The sequence below is a fragment of the Endocarpon pusillum genome (genome assembly GCF_000464535.1).
Source record: "Endocarpon pusillum Z07020 unplaced genomic scaffold scaffold344, whole genome shotgun sequence".
Taxonomy (NCBI): domain Eukaryota; kingdom Fungi; phylum Ascomycota; class Eurotiomycetes; order Verrucariales; family Verrucariaceae; genus Endocarpon; species Endocarpon pusillum.
In genome coordinates this window covers 629814-648079 of record NW_006916325.1, presented here as the reverse complement: position 1 = coordinate 648079, position 18266 = coordinate 629814, and the positions used below count along the sequence as shown (strand labels likewise).

At 50.2% G+C, this 18266-nt stretch overlaps 5 protein-coding genes across 5 annotated transcripts; 1 reads left to right on the top strand and 4 right to left on the bottom strand.

The window, feature by feature from the left end:
* Positions 1-983: 983 nt before the first annotated feature.
* On the bottom strand, positions 984-2534 carry EPUS_00668 (Succinate-semialdehyde dehydrogenase; the record flags this gene model as incomplete). The annotated part of the gene is made up of 2 exons (XM_007804697.1): positions 984-2459; positions 2514-2534. The coding sequence occupies 2 exons, from the start codon at positions 2532-2534 to the stop codon at positions 984-986; spliced, it is 1497 nt and encodes a 498-aa protein (XP_007802888.1).
* Positions 2535-4662: 2128 nt separating this feature from the next.
* On the bottom strand, positions 4663-5550 carry EPUS_00667 (uncharacterized protein; the record flags this gene model as incomplete). The annotated part of the gene is made up of 2 exons (XM_007804696.1): positions 4663-4990; positions 5414-5550. The coding sequence occupies 2 exons, from the start codon at positions 5548-5550 to the stop codon at positions 4663-4665; spliced, it is 465 nt and encodes a 154-aa protein (XP_007802887.1).
* A 2073-nt stretch (positions 5551-7623) lies between these two features.
* EPUS_00666 (uncharacterized protein) lies at positions 7624-8808 on the bottom strand (the record flags this gene model as incomplete). The annotated part of the gene is made up of 1 exon (XM_007804695.1): positions 7624-8808. The coding sequence occupies one exon, from the start codon at positions 8806-8808 to the stop codon at positions 7624-7626; it is 1185 nt and encodes a 394-aa protein (XP_007802886.1).
* A 1802-nt stretch (positions 8809-10610) lies between these two features.
* EPUS_00665 (uncharacterized protein) lies at positions 10611-12666 on the top strand (the record flags this gene model as incomplete). Its single annotated transcript, XM_007804694.1, has 2 exons — positions 10611-10703; positions 11029-12666. 2 exons carry the CDS (start codon positions 10611-10613, stop codon positions 12664-12666), a joined length of 1731 nt encoding a protein of 576 aa, XP_007802885.1.
* A 1080-nt stretch (positions 12667-13746) lies between these two features.
* EPUS_00664 (uncharacterized protein) lies at positions 13747-17568 on the bottom strand (the record flags this gene model as incomplete). Its single annotated transcript, XM_007804693.1, has 3 exons — positions 13747-16856; positions 16906-17089; positions 17143-17568. The coding sequence occupies 3 exons, from the start codon at positions 17566-17568 to the stop codon at positions 13747-13749; spliced, it is 3720 nt and encodes a 1239-aa protein (XP_007802884.1).
* Between the last annotated feature and the right edge of the window lie 698 nt (positions 17569-18266).

The window sequence follows — 18266 nt, the reverse complement described above, 5'->3', positions numbered from 1 at the left end:
TCGCCTGCTTCCAACGTGACACGTGACAATCATGATTAATCAAGAGCAATTATTTTTAATAGAATGTGCATTAAATAATTGAGATTCCTACTTTAATAGGATTGATCTCAACAATTTGTGTATCAATGTAGTACAAATTATTATGATTAATCATAAGCACTCTATTAGGGCTCAACTTGTCAAGACAAGTCTCAACGGTAGGTTGGGTCCAGGTAGATTAGTTAGATAGAACAGGGGTGCAATCAAAGATACTTCTGAATGTCTTCAAGCTAGGTATGAGCTGATAACATGAGTTGACTACGAAGACTATGAAACTATCTGGGAAGTGAGCGTGCTTATATAGACTAGGAGATTCGTGCTCAGAATTGATCATCCTGATCACCTCTGATCATTACGTTGTCCAGGTGTGACCTTGTGTGTAGTTCAGGGTCCACGCCTGTCCGAGTCCGTCATAGTTCCTTCGCAGAGTGCCAGGCAGCTCCATAGTGCCTGTCTGTGCTTGGCGTGTTCACGTGCTGTAACACTCTCAGGAAGACTTATTGTACTGTTATTACTAGTGGTATTAGTGGCGTGCGCTATCAGGGTCCGGCTGCGGGTAAAGTATACCTCCATGTGCACCCTCCAAGTTCCTTGAAGGCCGATTTAGGGTGTGTCACACAAGTCGCCGCAGCTAAGCGCTCTAGTTAAAGCTTAACATCAGGATCTACTGCAGTGAAACATAGATGGAACTCAACCAAAGTTCAGATAAGTAAACATGTTACTTTATTTTATGTAAACTAGATTATATCACAGTTAGACTGAAAGTAAGCCCACATTGATGGTAATTTAGGCACAGTTTTCAGAGGCCTTCTCCTGCTAAGTATACGGCTGTACTCTCCCAGAGGACTTCTGGGGGACTGCTCAGTGTTACGAGTGGTAGGATGTGAATTAATGGTTGTGGATTGCACTTCTCATCAGGTATGCTCGTGTTTAATCTTCCTGACTCATCTCTGCAGCTCGCCACCACAGCCACCCATCGTAATGGTCTTGATGATCATATACTCCTCAATCCCATATTTGCTACCTTCTCTACCAAATCCAGACTGTTTCACCCCACCAAAGGGCGTGGCAGAATCACTGATCAGCCCTGTATTGACACCTACCATACCCACCTCAAGTGCTTCCGCAATTCTCCATATTCGGTCCACACTTCTGCTGAAGAAATATCCCGCCAAGCCCACTTCCGCTTGATTCGCAAGCTCTACCACCTCCTTCTCCGTCTCGAAGGAGAACAGTCCTGCAACAGGTCCAAATGTTTCTTCTCCGGCCAGCTGCATATCGTTCTTCAGCCCGGTTAAAACCGTAGGCTGGAAGAAGTTGTCTCCCAGGTCTGGCATTTTCTGTCCGCCCACAACGACTTGGGCACCCTTGCTAACAGCATCCTTGACGTGTCCTTCCACTTTGCTAACGGCACGACCATGGATAACAGGCCCATGCGTGGTCCCTACGTCGAAGCCAAAGCCAACCTTAAACTCCTTGACCTTCTCGGCCATCTTCTGTGCAAATTGATCATAGATACCGCTCTGCACGTAGATTCTGTTAGCGCACACGCAGGTTTGACCCGAGGAGCGGAATTTGGAAGCAATTGCACCGGCCACAGCGGCATTGATATCTGCACAATCATCGAAGACAATAAATGGAGCATTTCCTCCCAACTCGAATGAAAGTTTCTTAAGACTCGACGCGGACTGTTTCATAAGCAGTTTGCCAACGTTGGTACTGCCTGTGAATGACACCTTTTTCACGATTGGAGAAGTCGTAAGAGTTTCGCCAACTTCGGCTGTATTCTTGTGTGCAGTAATGATGTTGACCACTCCCGGGGGGATGCCGGCCCGCCGCGACAGTTCAGCCAGTGCGTTGGCAGTGAAGGGTGTCTCGCCTGGGGATTTGGCCACCACAGCACAACCAGCCGCAAGTGCAGGACCGATCTTGCGGGTAATCATTGCTGCAGGAAAGTTCCATGGTGTTATGAGACCACAGACTCCAACAGGTTGTTTAATGGTAAGCACGCGATTCCCTGGAACGGAAGCCCCAATTGTGTCGCCATATGTACGCGGCGCCTCTTCTGAAAACCACTCGAGGAAACTGGCGGCATATGTAGCTTCACCTTTTGCGTCGGCGAGTGGTTTGCCGTTCTCCCAAGTAATAAGAGTCGCGATGTCTTCCACGTTCTCCGTCATAAGGTTGAACCACTTCCGAAGCATGCGGGATCGTTCCCGAGGAAGAATTCTTCGGAAGTATTTGAATGCCTCCGCCGCAGCAGAAATGGCTTTCTCCGTGTCCGAAGCATTGAATTCAGGACACCTGCCTATTCTCTTTCCCGTGGAAGGGTCGTGCACTTCGAAGGTCGATGAGGAGGCGGCGTTGACGAATTCGCCGTTCACGTAACATTTTTCTATCAACAGGGAAGAGTCCTTGAGCTGGAAGACGGATCAATTGAATGCTTCAAGCCCACTCCGAACAGAATGACTTACCTTAGGAACTGTATGCACCATGGCGATGAATTTGATGGATGGCGTGCTCCTCAGCGAGTATTTGGGTGGTAGTATGCGTGATTTCAAGGGAACTGTGAGTAGTCTTTGCAAAGGAGGTTGCATACTGTGAGAAGAGAGGCTCGAAAGCCTCTCCCATCCACCCTACTCAGTGTCGCTTCCTAGAAGAAGCAAGCTTACCTTTCGCCTGTGACGTGGGCATTGCGCCTGGGTTTCCTCGGCAAAGAAATTGAGGTGCGGAGAAGAATGAAGCGGGATTTTCCTAAGAGCAAGGTGCCTGGCACCCGCCATGCGCCATATTGGGAGATAGCAGACCATGTGCCCGGCGATTGTACTAACTAAGTGTGGAGGAAGGGTGCTGGGCATGTAATGAACCACAATCTAACCCCAGATCGTCGCAGAGCTGGCCAGTATTCACTGAATACCTTGCTCGTGTAGCGGGCAAGGATTGCTACACTGGCACACCAGCACTAGAAGAGCACCCTGGTCAGACTCAGCACTAACATGAAACACCATAGAAAGAATAGACTGTGGACATCATCAGCTTTCCTTCCCGTGTTCTGCTATGGGGAAGCTTAACATAGCGGTACTCGACAATGTGGGATTTTGTCCTCTGGCTTACTAAGTAAGTACTAACTTAGTATGTAACGGGGGCGGGATACACGCCAAGCATATCCTGCTGCAAAGTTCAAACACTGAGTGTACCAAGAGACGAAGCGACCCCCCTTCCCACCCTCCCTCACAACCGCAACGACGGCGATGATTGCAGGATGCTGGCAAGTATGGATGTCAATTCTGCATCGATACCTTTCACGTAGCTGCATCCTCCTGGCAAAGGTCTCTGAGAAAGGTGCGTTGCTGCAACACCACTCGACTTCCTCAACCTTCCGCTACACAGATGTGGTAGAGACTCTGAAGAAGGACCATTGAGAGCTGGAGGGACTTTGTCTCTTGTCAGGCTGTCAGTTGTAGCATACGTACCACGTCACTTACGTCTGCCAAAGTGCCAAATGCTTCCTCACATTCCACTCCGAGACATTGCTGGGGTAGAATTTCTACTGTGGCTTGTGTCTCAGCAATAAACTCTCCTCACTTTGGTAGGATATCGTGTCACAGGCAGCATGACAGTTCGAGTGACGTACGTCGACTTGTTTCAGATGGATATGCTGTATCAGCTCAGATTAGGTGGCCAAATGCCACTCGGAGGGCAGATCGAGGGACAGAAGAATCCGAAGATTGGTCGGATCCGGTAAGATGATAGTTCCCTACGAGGTTTGTTTCGAAAGTGGATTGTGTAACTCCCCAGCTTCCCGGAAGACAGCCGCCGCCCTTCAACTCCGCTAGAGGTGGCTTGCAGAATAAAGTACTGCTGGGGTCATGGACATCTGTCAGAGGAGTACTAGCCCATGCTTCAAGCTGAACTCCTTAAAACCGTCTTTTAGTATCACATGTCTTGTGCTCGTCTATTTATCATGGTTTGTGTCCGAAAGGTTCTTTGCATCCCATGGGATTTACATGCAGTCGACTCAGAACATCCCCAATGTTTATATCCAAAACAACATTTTCGAATATCTTGCAATTAGTATTTTCAGGATTGTGATCACTCATTACCGTCAGCTGTTTACGGGTGCACACCGTCATTTGCCCTTCATCACCTAGAATGGGCTGCGGCGGGAGTAAGGACAGAAAGGAAGCAAGAGAACCCAGATATAGGTCGTCCGGTGCGCCCAAATGGACAGTCCCTACAAAAGTCAGATTCAAAGAACATGATTCCGCCACACGTCCTGTGCAAGACACTCCACAGGTATGATATCCCACGAAAGCTAGGCAGAAGACCTTCTGTGCGGCCAGTACGGCTGCTCAGACTACTGCTCAGCCACAGCCCGATTCAGACCTTCTGCGCTAATGCTGTCTGCGCCATGTTCTCGTGCTCTCGCTAACTTACAGCAGATCGATCGAAGACTACCAGATGTGATTCCAAGTCTCAGAGTAGGCAGAGGAAGAACCGTTACTCCTATAGCATCAGGACCAGATTCATCTCCTCCTCCGTCGCCGCCCCCGTCCAATCGAGGTCCGCAGCATCCGCGGCAGCAGGACGCTCGTTCTAACTCTCGACAACGACAGCAGACATCTACTCAACACCCATCTGCCGATGGAAAGGTACAACGTGCACAGCCCTCTCGTACTCAGGTGAGATTCCAAACTTTATCGGCGTCCGAGGAGGAAGAGAGACGGCTCGCTCAAGCTGATCAGTCAACCTTGCAGCCACCAACGCGATCGGAATGTCGCGATACATCGTCGGAGCGCGGCAGCCGACGGGCTCGACCATCTTCCGATGAGGAGAGGCGGCGTGCGGGATCTCTGGATCTTTCCAGGCAGCTGGAACGGGATTCAGCATCTCTTTTTGACGGTAGACAGCACAACAGAGTCCGCGGGGTCGAGGGATCTCTCGCCGAGGACTATCACAGCGACGACTATCAGCGTGCGGAGGCTCTTGCAGAGAGATTATCGATAATGTCAACCCGAGAGGGGCGACGCGCCGCCGAATCTGGCTCATGGCAACCACGGGTATCTTTTTCAAGAAGACAACAAGATGGCGCCTCGACTTTTCCGCAACAGCGGCGACGATCGGGGGAAACAGGATTTCCCCATGAACCGGGATGCCGCTGCCTGGTGTGCTTCCCCGAGAACTACACCGACGGGAAACTATTAAGGATGTGGCGGGAATCATGTACATCAGGCTGCCTCTGTCCTCGCTGCCTGGCGACCAAAGTGCCGGTGCCAGCTTCGTTATGTTGCCAGAACCAAGGTCACATGTTACCTCCGGGAAAACGATGTCCCCTCCCAGATTGCACGTGCAAGGTCGGCTGTTATGACCTCACCTGTAGCAAGTGCTATCCGATCCAACTGTTACCACCTGGAGGTTCCTTGGTGGAAGGGATCGTGCCAACGAGGCAACGTCGTTCTGATAGAGGTGGCGCCCAGTCTGAACGTTCGTGGAATGGCGCCTGACAAGCATGGTCCAGAGGCAGTTTTTGCTCGTGTTAAACCTCTGTTAGCTGTCTATACCAAAAAATGGTTCGTGTTTTGGGCGAAAGCGCTGGATTTACAGTGGTGTTGGGTATTGGCACCTCCACACCAGAGGCTTATTGTATCACTAGGAAAAGTCGTGGTTATCTTGTGTGTATGACTACTGTCAGACACAATCAGCATTTATGTTCCATCTCTTTTCGGACTCTGCAAGATTTGTAAAAAGGGGAATGAGTCTTGATGTTCCCACGTACCAACTCGCCATTCTGCACGATTGCTAATGTTTGGTTCACACACAAGAAATATCTCCCTCGTACCCACTACTACAGACGCCCGTCTCGCAACCCATCCGCCTCACTTCCCCTCAGCTCCTAGCCGGGAAACACTGTGATACCGATCCCTCAACGTAGCACTGACATGTTTCTCGAAGAGGTTGCAGGACCATCTACAATCACACTGAAGGCCGATGGATCGCCACAAACCCTTGCGGGCATCCGACCATTATCCACCCTTGCATACGTATGGGCTGGTCGACGATTCGTGCTTATCGAAACCGCCTTCAGTGGGACCAGGGGTGCCTGACTTCGCCTCTACCCGACATCCAGACGTTTGATTGTAGGTATAGAACGGAATAGCAGGACTTTCGTTGTGGCTGTTGGCTGGAGGCATTGGGGTGGAATTCAAAAGGTCGTTTTGGAGAGAGACGAAAGCGTTGCCCAGGGCTCAGGCAGGTGGACAAGGCCGCTGCAGGTTCCACTGGGGACTTCTGGCTCAGATTCAAGATGCATAAATACCCCCCATGTCAACAGCAAGATCGAATCTGGTAGAGCGCAGGGTACGAATCCTGACGTGCTCACAGGTGAATTTCACCACAGATGCACTTGCCTGATCTCTGTATGTTGCAGTGGCTGTTATCACGGGCAGATATCGACTTGGGACAGCTAGATTGGTTGTTCTGAAGGGGCACCCGGCACTGTCGCTACATGCGCCATAGCAACTATGGTATAAGATAATCTATTTGCTTGTCTCAGGAAAGAAAGCGGAATCATCCTCGATCGACACACTGCTCGTGCTTCTCTACTACCGACTCCGATAGTCACAAGCATTAGCGGCGTTGATGCTCGGTCTGTATGGCCCTCGTACACGACAGTGCTAGTTAGATTTACACCAAGAATTCAGGCATTCGGAGCCAAGGGGATACCATCCACTTTCGAATTGATGTAGATGATCTTGCTATGTCGATTGCGGCACCTTCGTGTAATACGTTCAGGGGGTCTGCGCCTTTCTGAAGCAGAGTCATACTTGCTCAGTTGGAATGAGTGCTGATCAAACGTTCTGGACATTGCAATGGAGTACAAACGCCCTCTCTTTCAATACAACTGAACTTCGTCCACTCCCAAGTGCTCATTTATTGAGCCACAGGCTATGACCTTGATATTTCGCTGCTCCGGTGCCTCTACGACATGCCTGCGTTCGCCAGCGACATACCCAGAGTTATGCGGCTTTCTTCAGACTGCCTCTATTAGGGGCAATGCAGTGGAGCAAGCTGAGTATGTGCTCCAGTGTTTGTTGAGAATAGTATGAAATCTCTCCCTGGTGGGCGTCAGTGATACTGTAGACTTTTTCATCTTCTCGAACCTGACGGAGGTGGGCTGCATTGAGTTCCAGTTGGGATATAATTCCGTGGGAGGAGCTTGATCAGGGGCCTGCTCTGCGGGAAAAATGAAGAGTCCGTGTAAGAGCCGGACAGAATCAAGCTGCAGTATATGTGCTCGAACAGTCCTTCAACCCTGTAACGCAAACCTGATGCGCAAAGAGTGCGACAACGGAATAATCATATCCGGATGTCTCAAAGGCCACGATATCTGGTGCCTTGCATCCATTTCAAGCGCGCCCTATAGGCATTCACAGCATGAGCAACTGTGCCTCGCTCACATGGATGTTATCCTAGAAAGAGCTGTAAAAAGCTTTTGCGGCGGAACGCGAAGGACATACAACTGGGTTTAGCTAAGCCACGCATTGTGAAGTACTTGTGCAGATGAACCATTGAAGAGGAAACCCATTATAGCTCTGTTTTGCTAATGACATCTTGCTTTGACCTCTTCTCATTATCGTCTTTTCTTGACATGCTTGGTTTATCGAAGAATCCTTCTAGTTCGAGCCATTCTGCAGCAAACGCCGTAGTGAGCATAGCCCAATCCTCAACTGTTGGCCCATCCAGATGCTCTCCATCGTCTTCAATTCGATGCCATACCTTTGGAAAATGGCTTGGTATGAGGTGCAACACATCCACGCCCCTTGCCATGAATGGTATGTGATCGTCTTGCATTATGTAGCTTGGGAATGACGAGGAGGTATGAGGGTCTTTCTTGGACTCGGGAAGCCAAGTCCTTCCTTGCGCAGACTTAAACTGACCCAGTTCTCTCAGTCTTGACTCCGCGCTCGCCATATTCTGATAGGCCCAGTGAGTGGTCTTGAAATATGTTGGGATGCTGGGATCTTTGGCACCGAGCAGGTCTAGGAGAACAAACAGGCTGATGCTTTCCAGTTTGGTCTTATAGGTACTCATCGCTGGGTGCAACGAATTGTCCCACTCTTCTGCGAGTGACCGAGCGCCGTATATGCTGTCCGTATCGGTCCAGCTCACGAATGCTTCCTCGCCATCTAGAAAGATGACCTGTATGCCTTTGTGCTCCTCCACGTCTCCAAATGTATCGACACCTTCATCTTGCATGGCTTTCCACTTCTTTGTCAACGCAGAATCTATGCTTCGAACAGCATGCATGATCATAGCACAAGGTGCTGCACTGTCGGTAGCACCTATAAAGCCTGTAGGTTCCACTTTTGAATCATAATGTGCGACAAGAGTCAAGCGGCTGGTGTCGCCGGGGCTCGCCCATGGTGGGTCTTTAGAAACAATCAGATTCCTGAAGGGGACTTGCGCGCCCTTTGACAATGGTGTTGTGGAGGTAGAGTTTTGAAACGAAATATCCCAGCTAGGGAGGGTAGAACGAAAAAAGTTGACAAAGTGGGTAAGGACAGCATCAGAGCCTGAAGTGCCAGGTACTCTTGGAACGAGTATCGGCGCTAGTAGCGATCCGTCATGTATATCGAAGTGATTTCCAGGCCGAGGAAGAGAGCGTAGTGTTTCGTTGGACAAGGTAGAATATGCTGTGCTGAAGCTAGCAAAATGGTAGATTTGCAGACAAACGAGGGCGAAACAGGAACGCCGTGATGAAGAAAGCATCATGCTGCACAACGAGGGCACTGTTATCTGTCAATCATTGTGAAGAAATTCAACCATTTAGAATGAGAATACATTCTTCTCATGGCCCCCACAGCTGCCTCATGAGTTTGAAGAGATGTAGCAGGGAGCAGCCAACCATGCAAGCCGCGGATGTTGCGTTGCACATCTCCCGCATCTCCCGCCAACCGCGCCAGGCGCGTCAAATCGGTAAAGCTCCAAACAGCTGCACTTTTTTGGCCAGTGATGCTCAAAATCGACCCAACAAGTACGGTTGACCCGCTGATTAGTTGAGTATGGGAATAAGATATGCTCCAAGTTATTCACTCTGAGATGCGACTCGCATTCAAAAATTGTGCAAGGACACCAAGCCTCGCAAGCGCACGATGTCGTACCTTGAGCACGTTTCCTTCTCCTCCTCCTCAACCAGGAAATCGTGACAATGCCGGAGCAGTCTCACGTCCAAATTCCACGAGAAGAGGCAAGGAAGTGACAAAGCTGCCAGGCGCCGCTCAGCCATACTCACCAGCGCGTGCCCAACAAAATTCGAGGGGAAGCAATTCCACCAACCTAGTACCGCAAACCCCGAAAACAGGTGCCGTTGAACGTCCTCGGAGGTCGGACATTCCGGCTAAGCTGCTGCCAAAAGCTCAGATTAGTCCAGGCTTGACGCTCTCGCCCAAAGAACGTCTACAGATCGAGTATGAGACGAGAAGGCCACCAAAAGCTCCGGAGAAGCCAGGTGAGCAAGGAGGAGAGATTTCGAATGGTCAAAAATGGAGGCTGACGTGCCGCAGTCTTTAAAGAACGTCTGTTGATATACCATGGTGGCTTAGGAAAAACCAATTACATAGCGCTACTACGAGTCTCAACCATCGTTGCTGCAGCGTTTGGTCTCATAATAATGGCTCCAGCTTATTATCTCCATGATACTGCCCCTTGGTGGACAGCACCGTTGAGTATGCATTACATCAAACTGGATGTAATGGCTGGTCACTGACACAGCTCTCAGTCGTCGTGGTCACCACAGGCCCGTTCTTCCTAGTCAGATTTCTAGCACGTCCCTTTGTATCGTGGATATATCTCATACTACCTCCGTATGCTCGACAATCTCCTCGCACTGCTCTGGATTATTCCAGAAATCTTCCTCAAAATGCCTTGTTGCAAATTCATTTCACGAGGGCAACAGCTTTGACCGGGCAAGTGGAGGCAAATATAGCTGACTTGGTACCGCGAAAGGGTCAATGGCCAGCAACCACCTTCGAATGGGTGGGCAGTAGGGTAAATGGGGGAACTTGGTTTCGACGGAATCCAACCCGATTCTTTGTCTACCAGAGGAGCGGTACTGGCAAAGCAGCGAGGGACACGGTACCAGGCATTTGGGGAAATGTATACAAAAGGATAATGCGTATGGAAAATGAGGTCAAGGTAAAATCATCGAAGTAATATAAACACCGCCAGGCTTCCAGCGCTAGACCATTCGACCAGCAACAGAACGTTTCGATGCATACTTTCGAAATTTCTGCCCTCCTCTCAATTCATCCTCAGAGGGAACACCGCCAGATCCTGCTTTGTGAAAGGACTTGGCATATTCTACTTAAATTCACTACCATTCCTGCCTGACAACTTTAACTCGGATTCCACAAAAGGGCGGCTTTTTCCTGTCATTCTGACTGCCAACCTACTTTCAACTGAGGATTCCGTCACCCCATAACCCGCTTCTTTCTACATTCACATTCACAGAATATCTCACAAAACTATCACACCCACAACCTAACCGTCATTGCTTCGCATACCCACTCAAGATGGCTGAACAAGCTGGCCCTTTGGCTGGTCTCACTCTCCAAGATCAGAAGCTCATCATGAACGCCTTTAAAAGCTTGAAGGGTGGATTCGATGTGAGTTCGATATGCTTCCTCTTTGAAATGCCTACCATGTCGGGTGCAGTCTGTTCGCTATGAGTTTCCAATCACTCTAGGTGTTCATTTTGTCCACTTCGCTGTCGATCTTCAGTGGTTCAGACAACGCCTATCTTGTCGTTCTTACACGCTTCATTTGTCTTGTTTGTTGTACGTCGCGCACGCAGTCATGCTCCTGCTATATAGTTTTCATATCGGCTATTCTTATGGCGATGAGAGCATTCTGCGCTCAATACGAGTGACGTGGAAGCGAACCTACTCTTGACCTCCCATAGTCTATGGCTTCTGACCCGGCTTGGTATAGGTCGACTATGCAAAACTCGCGGAGAAAATGCAATGGTACATAAAGGATGACTCCACTAAGCCGAACACCAAGAGGGCCAACAACGCGTGGCTGAGCACGAGGAAGAAGCTGTTTCCAGACGGCTTCCCAGCTAGTGGTGCTGTATCTGACACTGGAGCTGCCAAAGTGAAACCGCCCGCTACTCCTCGCAAGAAGAAGGACGCAGATGCATCCCAAACTCCACGAGCTAAGAAAACTCCTACAAAGAAGAGCGAGCTGAAGGCCGAAAGTGATGATGAGGAACCTGCAACTGAACCTGTCGCGAGTACTAACGGCGTGTCCGACAAGTCAGCTGCTGCTAGCCCCGCAAGAAACACGGATGGTGAAAGTGAGGAAGTAGCTGAGGCGAATGTCAAAGATACTGACGAGAACGCTACGACCGAGACCGAGGTTGCCGATGCCGACGACGATGCAGCCATGGATGATTCTACTGCTTTGAAGACAAATGAAAATGCTCCGGTCACACCTGTCACTGCCACCTCCGTTGCAGATGACATGTCCGCTGGTTCTATGACTCCAACTCCAGTCTCGGCCAAGGTGAAGCCTGCTCCTACCACGCCAAAGCCGAAAGCTGCACCGAAAGCTGCGAAGACTCCTAACACTGAGAATGCCGCCAAGGCTGCTACTGTTACCCTCCCGGAGACGCCTGTCACTCCCACGTCAAAGGCTACTCCTAGGAAGCGCAAAACCAAGGCAGAGAAAGAGGCAGAAACCACCGCAGCGGCCGGTAGCGATGACAGTGATGCAGACGAAACACCTCCTGCTAAAAAACGCAAGTCCGTTGATGCCAAAGCCGTGGTCAAAAATGAGGGCGATGAGGAAGCCACTGAGACTGAGAGCGATGGTGGTCAGTCTTCAGTCAAGCCTACACCGGTGAAGACACCACGCAAATCTTCAGCTGCAGCACTCGAGAAAAAGGCAGCGAAAGAAAAGGAGAAGGCAGAGAAGCTGGCAGAGAAGCTGGCTGCAAAGGAGAAAGAAAAGGCAGACAAGATAGCCGCGAAAGAGAAAGGAAAAGCTGACAAGCAGGCCGCGAAAGAGAAAGAAAAGGCTGACAAGCAAGCCGAAAAGGAGCGAATTAAAGCTGAGAAGGCCGCAGCGAAGAAGACTCCAACCAAGAAGGCAGCAGCAGCAAAAGCATCTCCTGCTCCCAACAGAGATACTGAATCACCACCGAAGTCCAAGGCTCCCCGCAAGCCGGCTGCTGCGCAGCAAATCAAGAAGGCAGACAAGGAAGAAGCTGACGCTAAAGCAGCCTTGCTTCGCCAAGAGGAGATTGACAAGAAAGCCGACAAGGTCTTCAAGGGTGCGAGGACCGACAAACCAGCCAAGACCGATGCCAGCAAGAACGATGCTGCCGCCGAAATAACAGCTACTCACAACGAACCTCTAGAGGTAGACGGCTTCATTGCTATCAACGCTAACGGCACCAATAGTCCTGCTGGATCTACTGCGGCCTCCGAGACTGCAAAAGCTGCACTCAAGATCGCCATCGAGGAGGAAGAAGGAGACACTATCGCCGTCGCTACCGACGATAAGAACGTCGCTGTTTCGATCGAGAAGGCTGATGACACGATCGTTGTCGGTGAGGGGGCTTGACTTCAGCCACACAACACAAGATACCCCATCGACGCGTTCTAGCGGAGGAGGCTGAAAAGAATATCGGAGAGAGTTAGAGGAAATGACGGCAGGGCTATGGGAGCATCCATCGAGTCCGAACACAGACTCTGTCATCACATGAGATGATTGAAGAGCAAGTACTAGCATGCGTCGCTCAGGATACGAGATTGCTTGGCTCGGCTTAGGCCTACTTACAAACTGCAACGTTTCACAACATGTCTTTTGCTTCCTTTTTGCTCACGCAGTCCACATCACGTGCACACAAGTAAGTATGGAGCTACCGAGTTACTTGCTTCAAAATCAAGAAGTTGTTCGCATCCAAGGCGCGAATGGGTGATTGTAGCTGCAATAGCTCAGACAGCGTACAGCTTAGCCTTGAGACATCAATCGAAAAATTCCATTCAAAAACTCTAAAGTAGACATCTTGCTTCCTCGTGCTCACCCGTCCCAGTTCGGAAACATTCTGAATCCCATTCGCCCGAGAGCCTCATACCTCCTCAGTCAGACATTGTACATAGAACGAACTCCTCTCGCATATATGTAACCTATGTCGTCCAAATGAGCTAGTTATCCCATGATAGCTCTAAATGCCCGATTGAAGTGACTAACTGAGCTGACCAGTGAACTGAAAAGGGGAGGAAGAGACAGCAGCTGTGCCAGACAACTATTTATCTGTCTGAGTTGAGACGATATAACCAGGAAAATATATCGTCTCCATTTTAATGTTGACTCAAGAGCTCCATTGATCTATTACACACACACACTCTCTCTCTCTCTCTCGCTCTCTCGCACTTTCGCACTCTCGCGCTAGCTCCTCTGCGGATCCAGCTAACAAAAAACATGACACAAATGGAAGACGAAAAAAGCGAGACGATTTGGAAAGGCGTACCTCTAACATAGTACTATAACTGCTCAATCCCGCTGGACTTCGCTGAACTGTCTACTAGTAATATGAAGACCGCCCGCTGAAGTACAATCCGCCTTGCCAGCTCAAACAACAGGGACAAAAGACAAAGAAAGACTTACCCGCACACTATCACAACAGACCGTGTCTTCCCATCACAGAGCCTCAATATACTTCATCAGCACCTCCAACCCTCTCTCATCCATCCCCTCGTCCACCTCTTTGCCATCCCCTCCCTCACCTGCACCATCACCCCTCAAGACCCAAGCAACATCACTCAACACCCCCAACGCCAACTCACCCCCAACCTCCCTCCTCTTCTCACCCTCCCTCACCTTCTTGCCTGTATGCTCCCACTCCTCCGCCGCCACTACCGCGCGATCCACCACTCCCCTCGGGATGCCACACATACTGGCACAGTGCATACCGAAACTGCCCTCCGCCACGCCCGCTTCCAATTTATAGAGAAACGTGACCCGTCTCTCCACCTCGTCAACCAGGATCTGCATCCTCTTCGCCTCCACCTCGGGGTGAGCCACAAACTCCTGAGCCAGCGAGTGGTAGTGAGTGGCAAAGAAGCCAAGACAGCCGACATGGGAAGCGAGATGATGGAGGACGGCGTGAGCGACCGCGACGCCGTCATGAGAGCTGGTTCCCCGCCCAAGCTCGTCGAGGATGACGAGCGATCTTGGGCTGGCCTCGGTGAGGATCTTCTTGGTCTCGGCCAGCTCAACGAAGAAGGTAGATTGTGCGGCGAAGATGTGGTCTTGTGCCCCCAGACGTGACATGATGCGATCGCAGGGTGTGAGGCGGGCGGATGCGCAGGGAAGGTAACAGCCTATCTGGGCCATGATGACGGCGACGCAGGTCATGCGCAGCACGGTGGATTTGCCGGCGGCGTTTGCGCCAGTCAGCAGGGTCATGCTGGCATTGGATGGGCCGCCGAGGACGACGTCGTTGGGAATGAAGTCATCGACATTGGCTAGGAGGCAGGGGTGCCGGAGGTCGATTAACTCGAGGACACTGCGTTCGTCGTCAACGAAGACCGGGCGGCAGCTGGGCTGACCGAGACTGGCTGATGCTTTAGCTAGAGAGATGAGGCAGTCGAGCTGTGCTATGATCTTGACGGCCGCAAGCCAGATCTCGTAATTCTCGTCGAAGCGGGCGTAAAACCGGCCAGCAACTTCTTTGACAATCTGAGAGTGCACTTCTTGGGCTTCTTGCAGTTTGCGTATCAGAGCGCGAAGCTCAGGGAAGTAATACCGTTTCACCTGCTTCGTGGCCGACATCTGATCCCAGTTCTTGGGGATCTTACCAACTTTGACCGGCACCTCGAGCTGAAAGATCTCTTTTCCGTTGTCGCGGAAACAGATGGCTGAACTGCCTAACTCTTTACGCCATTTCTTCAGAAGGTCGCTCAGCTCTGCCTGGATCGCTTCCACCGTGTCTTGTGAATCGTCAAAGTCCTCTTCGATTCCTCGTTCTGGGACAAGTATGCCGTTCTGCTTGGCCTTTTCACGATCGAATGCACTCTTCCAATACTCCAGCCTCGACCCAAGATCAGGCATAGCTGCAATGAGTTGTCCGATAACACCCTCGCTGTCAGATGAGTTGCCACTACTGCTGCTTAGCAACGAAATCGTGTAGTCTGTCTGCTCGAAGCCTTCCAAGACCCGTACAAATTCTTGAGCCTTGCAATGCCCGGAGTGTATTCTTGAGATCAACCTCTCCAGATCTGGCATCTTTGTCATCTGAGAGGTAAACCGATCTCGAACAACAGTATCAGCGTTAAGTGATTCTACTGCGTCGAGTCTGGCGTTGATCTTCTTGATGTCCATCAAAGGGTGGCACACCCATGCTTTGAACATACGCTTCCCGAAAGGGGTGATGCAACGGTTCAGCAGCTGAAACAAAGTGCCTTCCGAACCGCCATCAAATGAGTTGGCAAAGACTTCGAGATTGATCAAGGTCTGGCCATCGAGAACAAGGCTCGACGACTTCCTGATTGGGTCATACCATGAGAAGTTACCGATCGTTATCAGGTCGCGCTCAATCTTGAGAGTCCGCAGATATTGGGTCAGCGCACCAAATGCTGACATGAGGAGCTCCTTTTCCTTCGCTTGTTCTAGCACGGTTGGCCAAGCTTCCGGAAAGTACTCGCTTGCCTGGAGCTCTTTGATGGTGATATCTGCTTCCCAAAACTCTTTGCCTGGCTTCATGTAATTCCATATTGTGGTTGGTCCTGTATTGTTCTTGAGTATGCGCAGTGTCTTGACTGAGACATTGCCCTTTTCGAGAAGGATTTCTTGTGGTCTCGTCTGAGCCACGAAGGTCTCGAACTTTGTGAGACTGGCGTCGTCCACGAATTCTGTCATGTGGAATTGGCCTGTTGCTGTGTCGACGAAGCTGATACCAAAGGCCGGTAGATCATCGATCAATGATTCTTTTACTGACACACAGAATGTTGACATATCATCCTGGAGCATTGATCCATCGACCAGTGTTCCCGCAGTCAGCACGCATGCAAGCTCTCGCTTGATTACCTTATCCTTGTCCTGCTTTTTTGCGCCGCTGACTTTCTCATCTCTTTCACGCATTTCCTTGCCAAGCGCGTTTTCTTGCTGGTCAACTCGCGCGATCTTGAAACCTTTGGCCACGAATTGGTTTGCCCAGAGTTCAAGGCTACTTTCGGGAACTCCGACCATGCGCATGTTGACTCTATCTGTCAGCTTGAGATCAAAGAGCTGATGCCCAATGGTGGCATCATTTTCATAGAGCTCGTAGAATTTGCCCTTTTTGAAAAATACAATGGTGTCCCAGAATTTCTGTTTGATCTCCCAGTATTGCTTCTCGAAGGGTGAGAACTTGGCCCAGGCCAGTGGAGGTATGTATAGTGTGCGAGGATCGTATTCTGGATGCTCTCGAGGATGCCGATCGATGTCTCGTATATCTGCCAGCCAAGGATACCGATCTTCTGGCTCTTTCGTATGAGCCTTTGGCTTCTGTTTCTTATCATATGCTCCTGGGGCTTTGCTTTGTGCATTAATTGGCCGGGGTTGCAGTGCCCTAGGATTATTAGGATCAAAGATCCATCGCTGGGCATTTGATGTTCCAGATGGCTCGAGCTCATCCTCCTCATCATTTTGCCCTGGACTTTGAGTTGCTGTGACTTTACGGGACTGAGGCTGTGAGGCCCTTTTCCGCTTGACCGGCCGTTGAACATCTTCGTCGGAGTCGTCTGGCGCTATGAAACTGTCAATCTCATCTGTGCAGTCAGCATAACGACCAACCGCGCGGAAATTCTCGAAGCGTACCGTGGTCAACGTCATCGAAAACATTCTCATCCTCGTACACATCCTCGTCAGCGCTTTCCGAGACTTTCCTCCTCTTGTTCGGCCTTGCTGGCCGACTTTTTGCTGTAGGTTTGAACACATCGTCATCAATGCTATCTGCACCTTCGCTATCAGACTCGGCGTAACTCAACATCTTCTTTTTTGCCTATGTCACATTAACTTTATCTGTAGGATGGGAATGACTCCAGCTTGGCTGACCTTGCGAGAAGGTGTTCCAAAGGCAGTCAACTCTTCAGCGTCCGCTAGGGTCTGCCCCACAGGTTCTCCATTAGCTGACGATACAGGTGAAGGCAGACCTTCTTTGGACCGAGAACTTTCCTTGGATACATTCTGTTCTGAGAGATTGTCGTCTTCGTCCAGGGCATCACTGCTCGGGGCTGGGGTGATCTGGGAGCTGCTCTTCCGGGTGAAGTTCTTGGTAGCAAGAACAGACGGCTTCTTAACGTCAGTGACAACCCGATCTGGCAGCGATGAGGTAGTCGAGGCAGAGGTGGGTGTTTTCTGAAAAAACCCAAGTAAAGTTTTCTGGTTTTTCATGTTCTGAGTATTGGAGGTTGACTTCTTCAAGGCCGGGGTTGGAGTCGCTGGGAATGATGCAGCAGGATGAACGTCGTCTCTCGCCATGTTGCTGGGTTGAAGGAATAGAGGACAAGCGAGACTATCAATTGGGTTGCATATCGATGCTAATCTCCAAAATTCGTGGGGAACGCGATGTAGGCGCGACCACCTACCACTTTAGCGTGTCAAACTACGTAATTTACGTACTAGGTAGTACGTAGCTGTAGGCTTGGTATTTCCTAGTAATGGGCTAGGCTAGGCCCTCCCGTCTCCAGCAATGGCACAAAACATACTACGGCTACAGGCCGAATTTTTGTACCCCCCTTGCTGAAAACGTTAGTATCTGTACAAAACGCACTGTGTAAAATTAAGTATGGACGCTGTGAACTAGCCTAAATAGGACCAGTCTTTAATATCAAAGTTTTTACTTTCTATTGACTTCCACAATTGCTTCCATCTCGCCTGCATAGATTGAAGTAGCTCCTTAAGATGGTCAGAAGACATGGAATCGCATACAGTATCAACAGCTGCTTGTGTTTTATCCTATTATCAGGTCTATTAGTATCTATGTAGAACTGACAGAATGCGTAGAGTTTGCAGGATTTGCAGGATGAACAAAATTCGTGCAATATAGCAACAGAGATCTGACAGGGGTGTGTATGTAAAAAGGCGTTTGTAAGATATTTTGACCGGGGGGGACCATCAATTCCGCCTGATACTGTAGTACAGCACAGCCCCAGCACGTCGCATAGTAGATTCTTCCC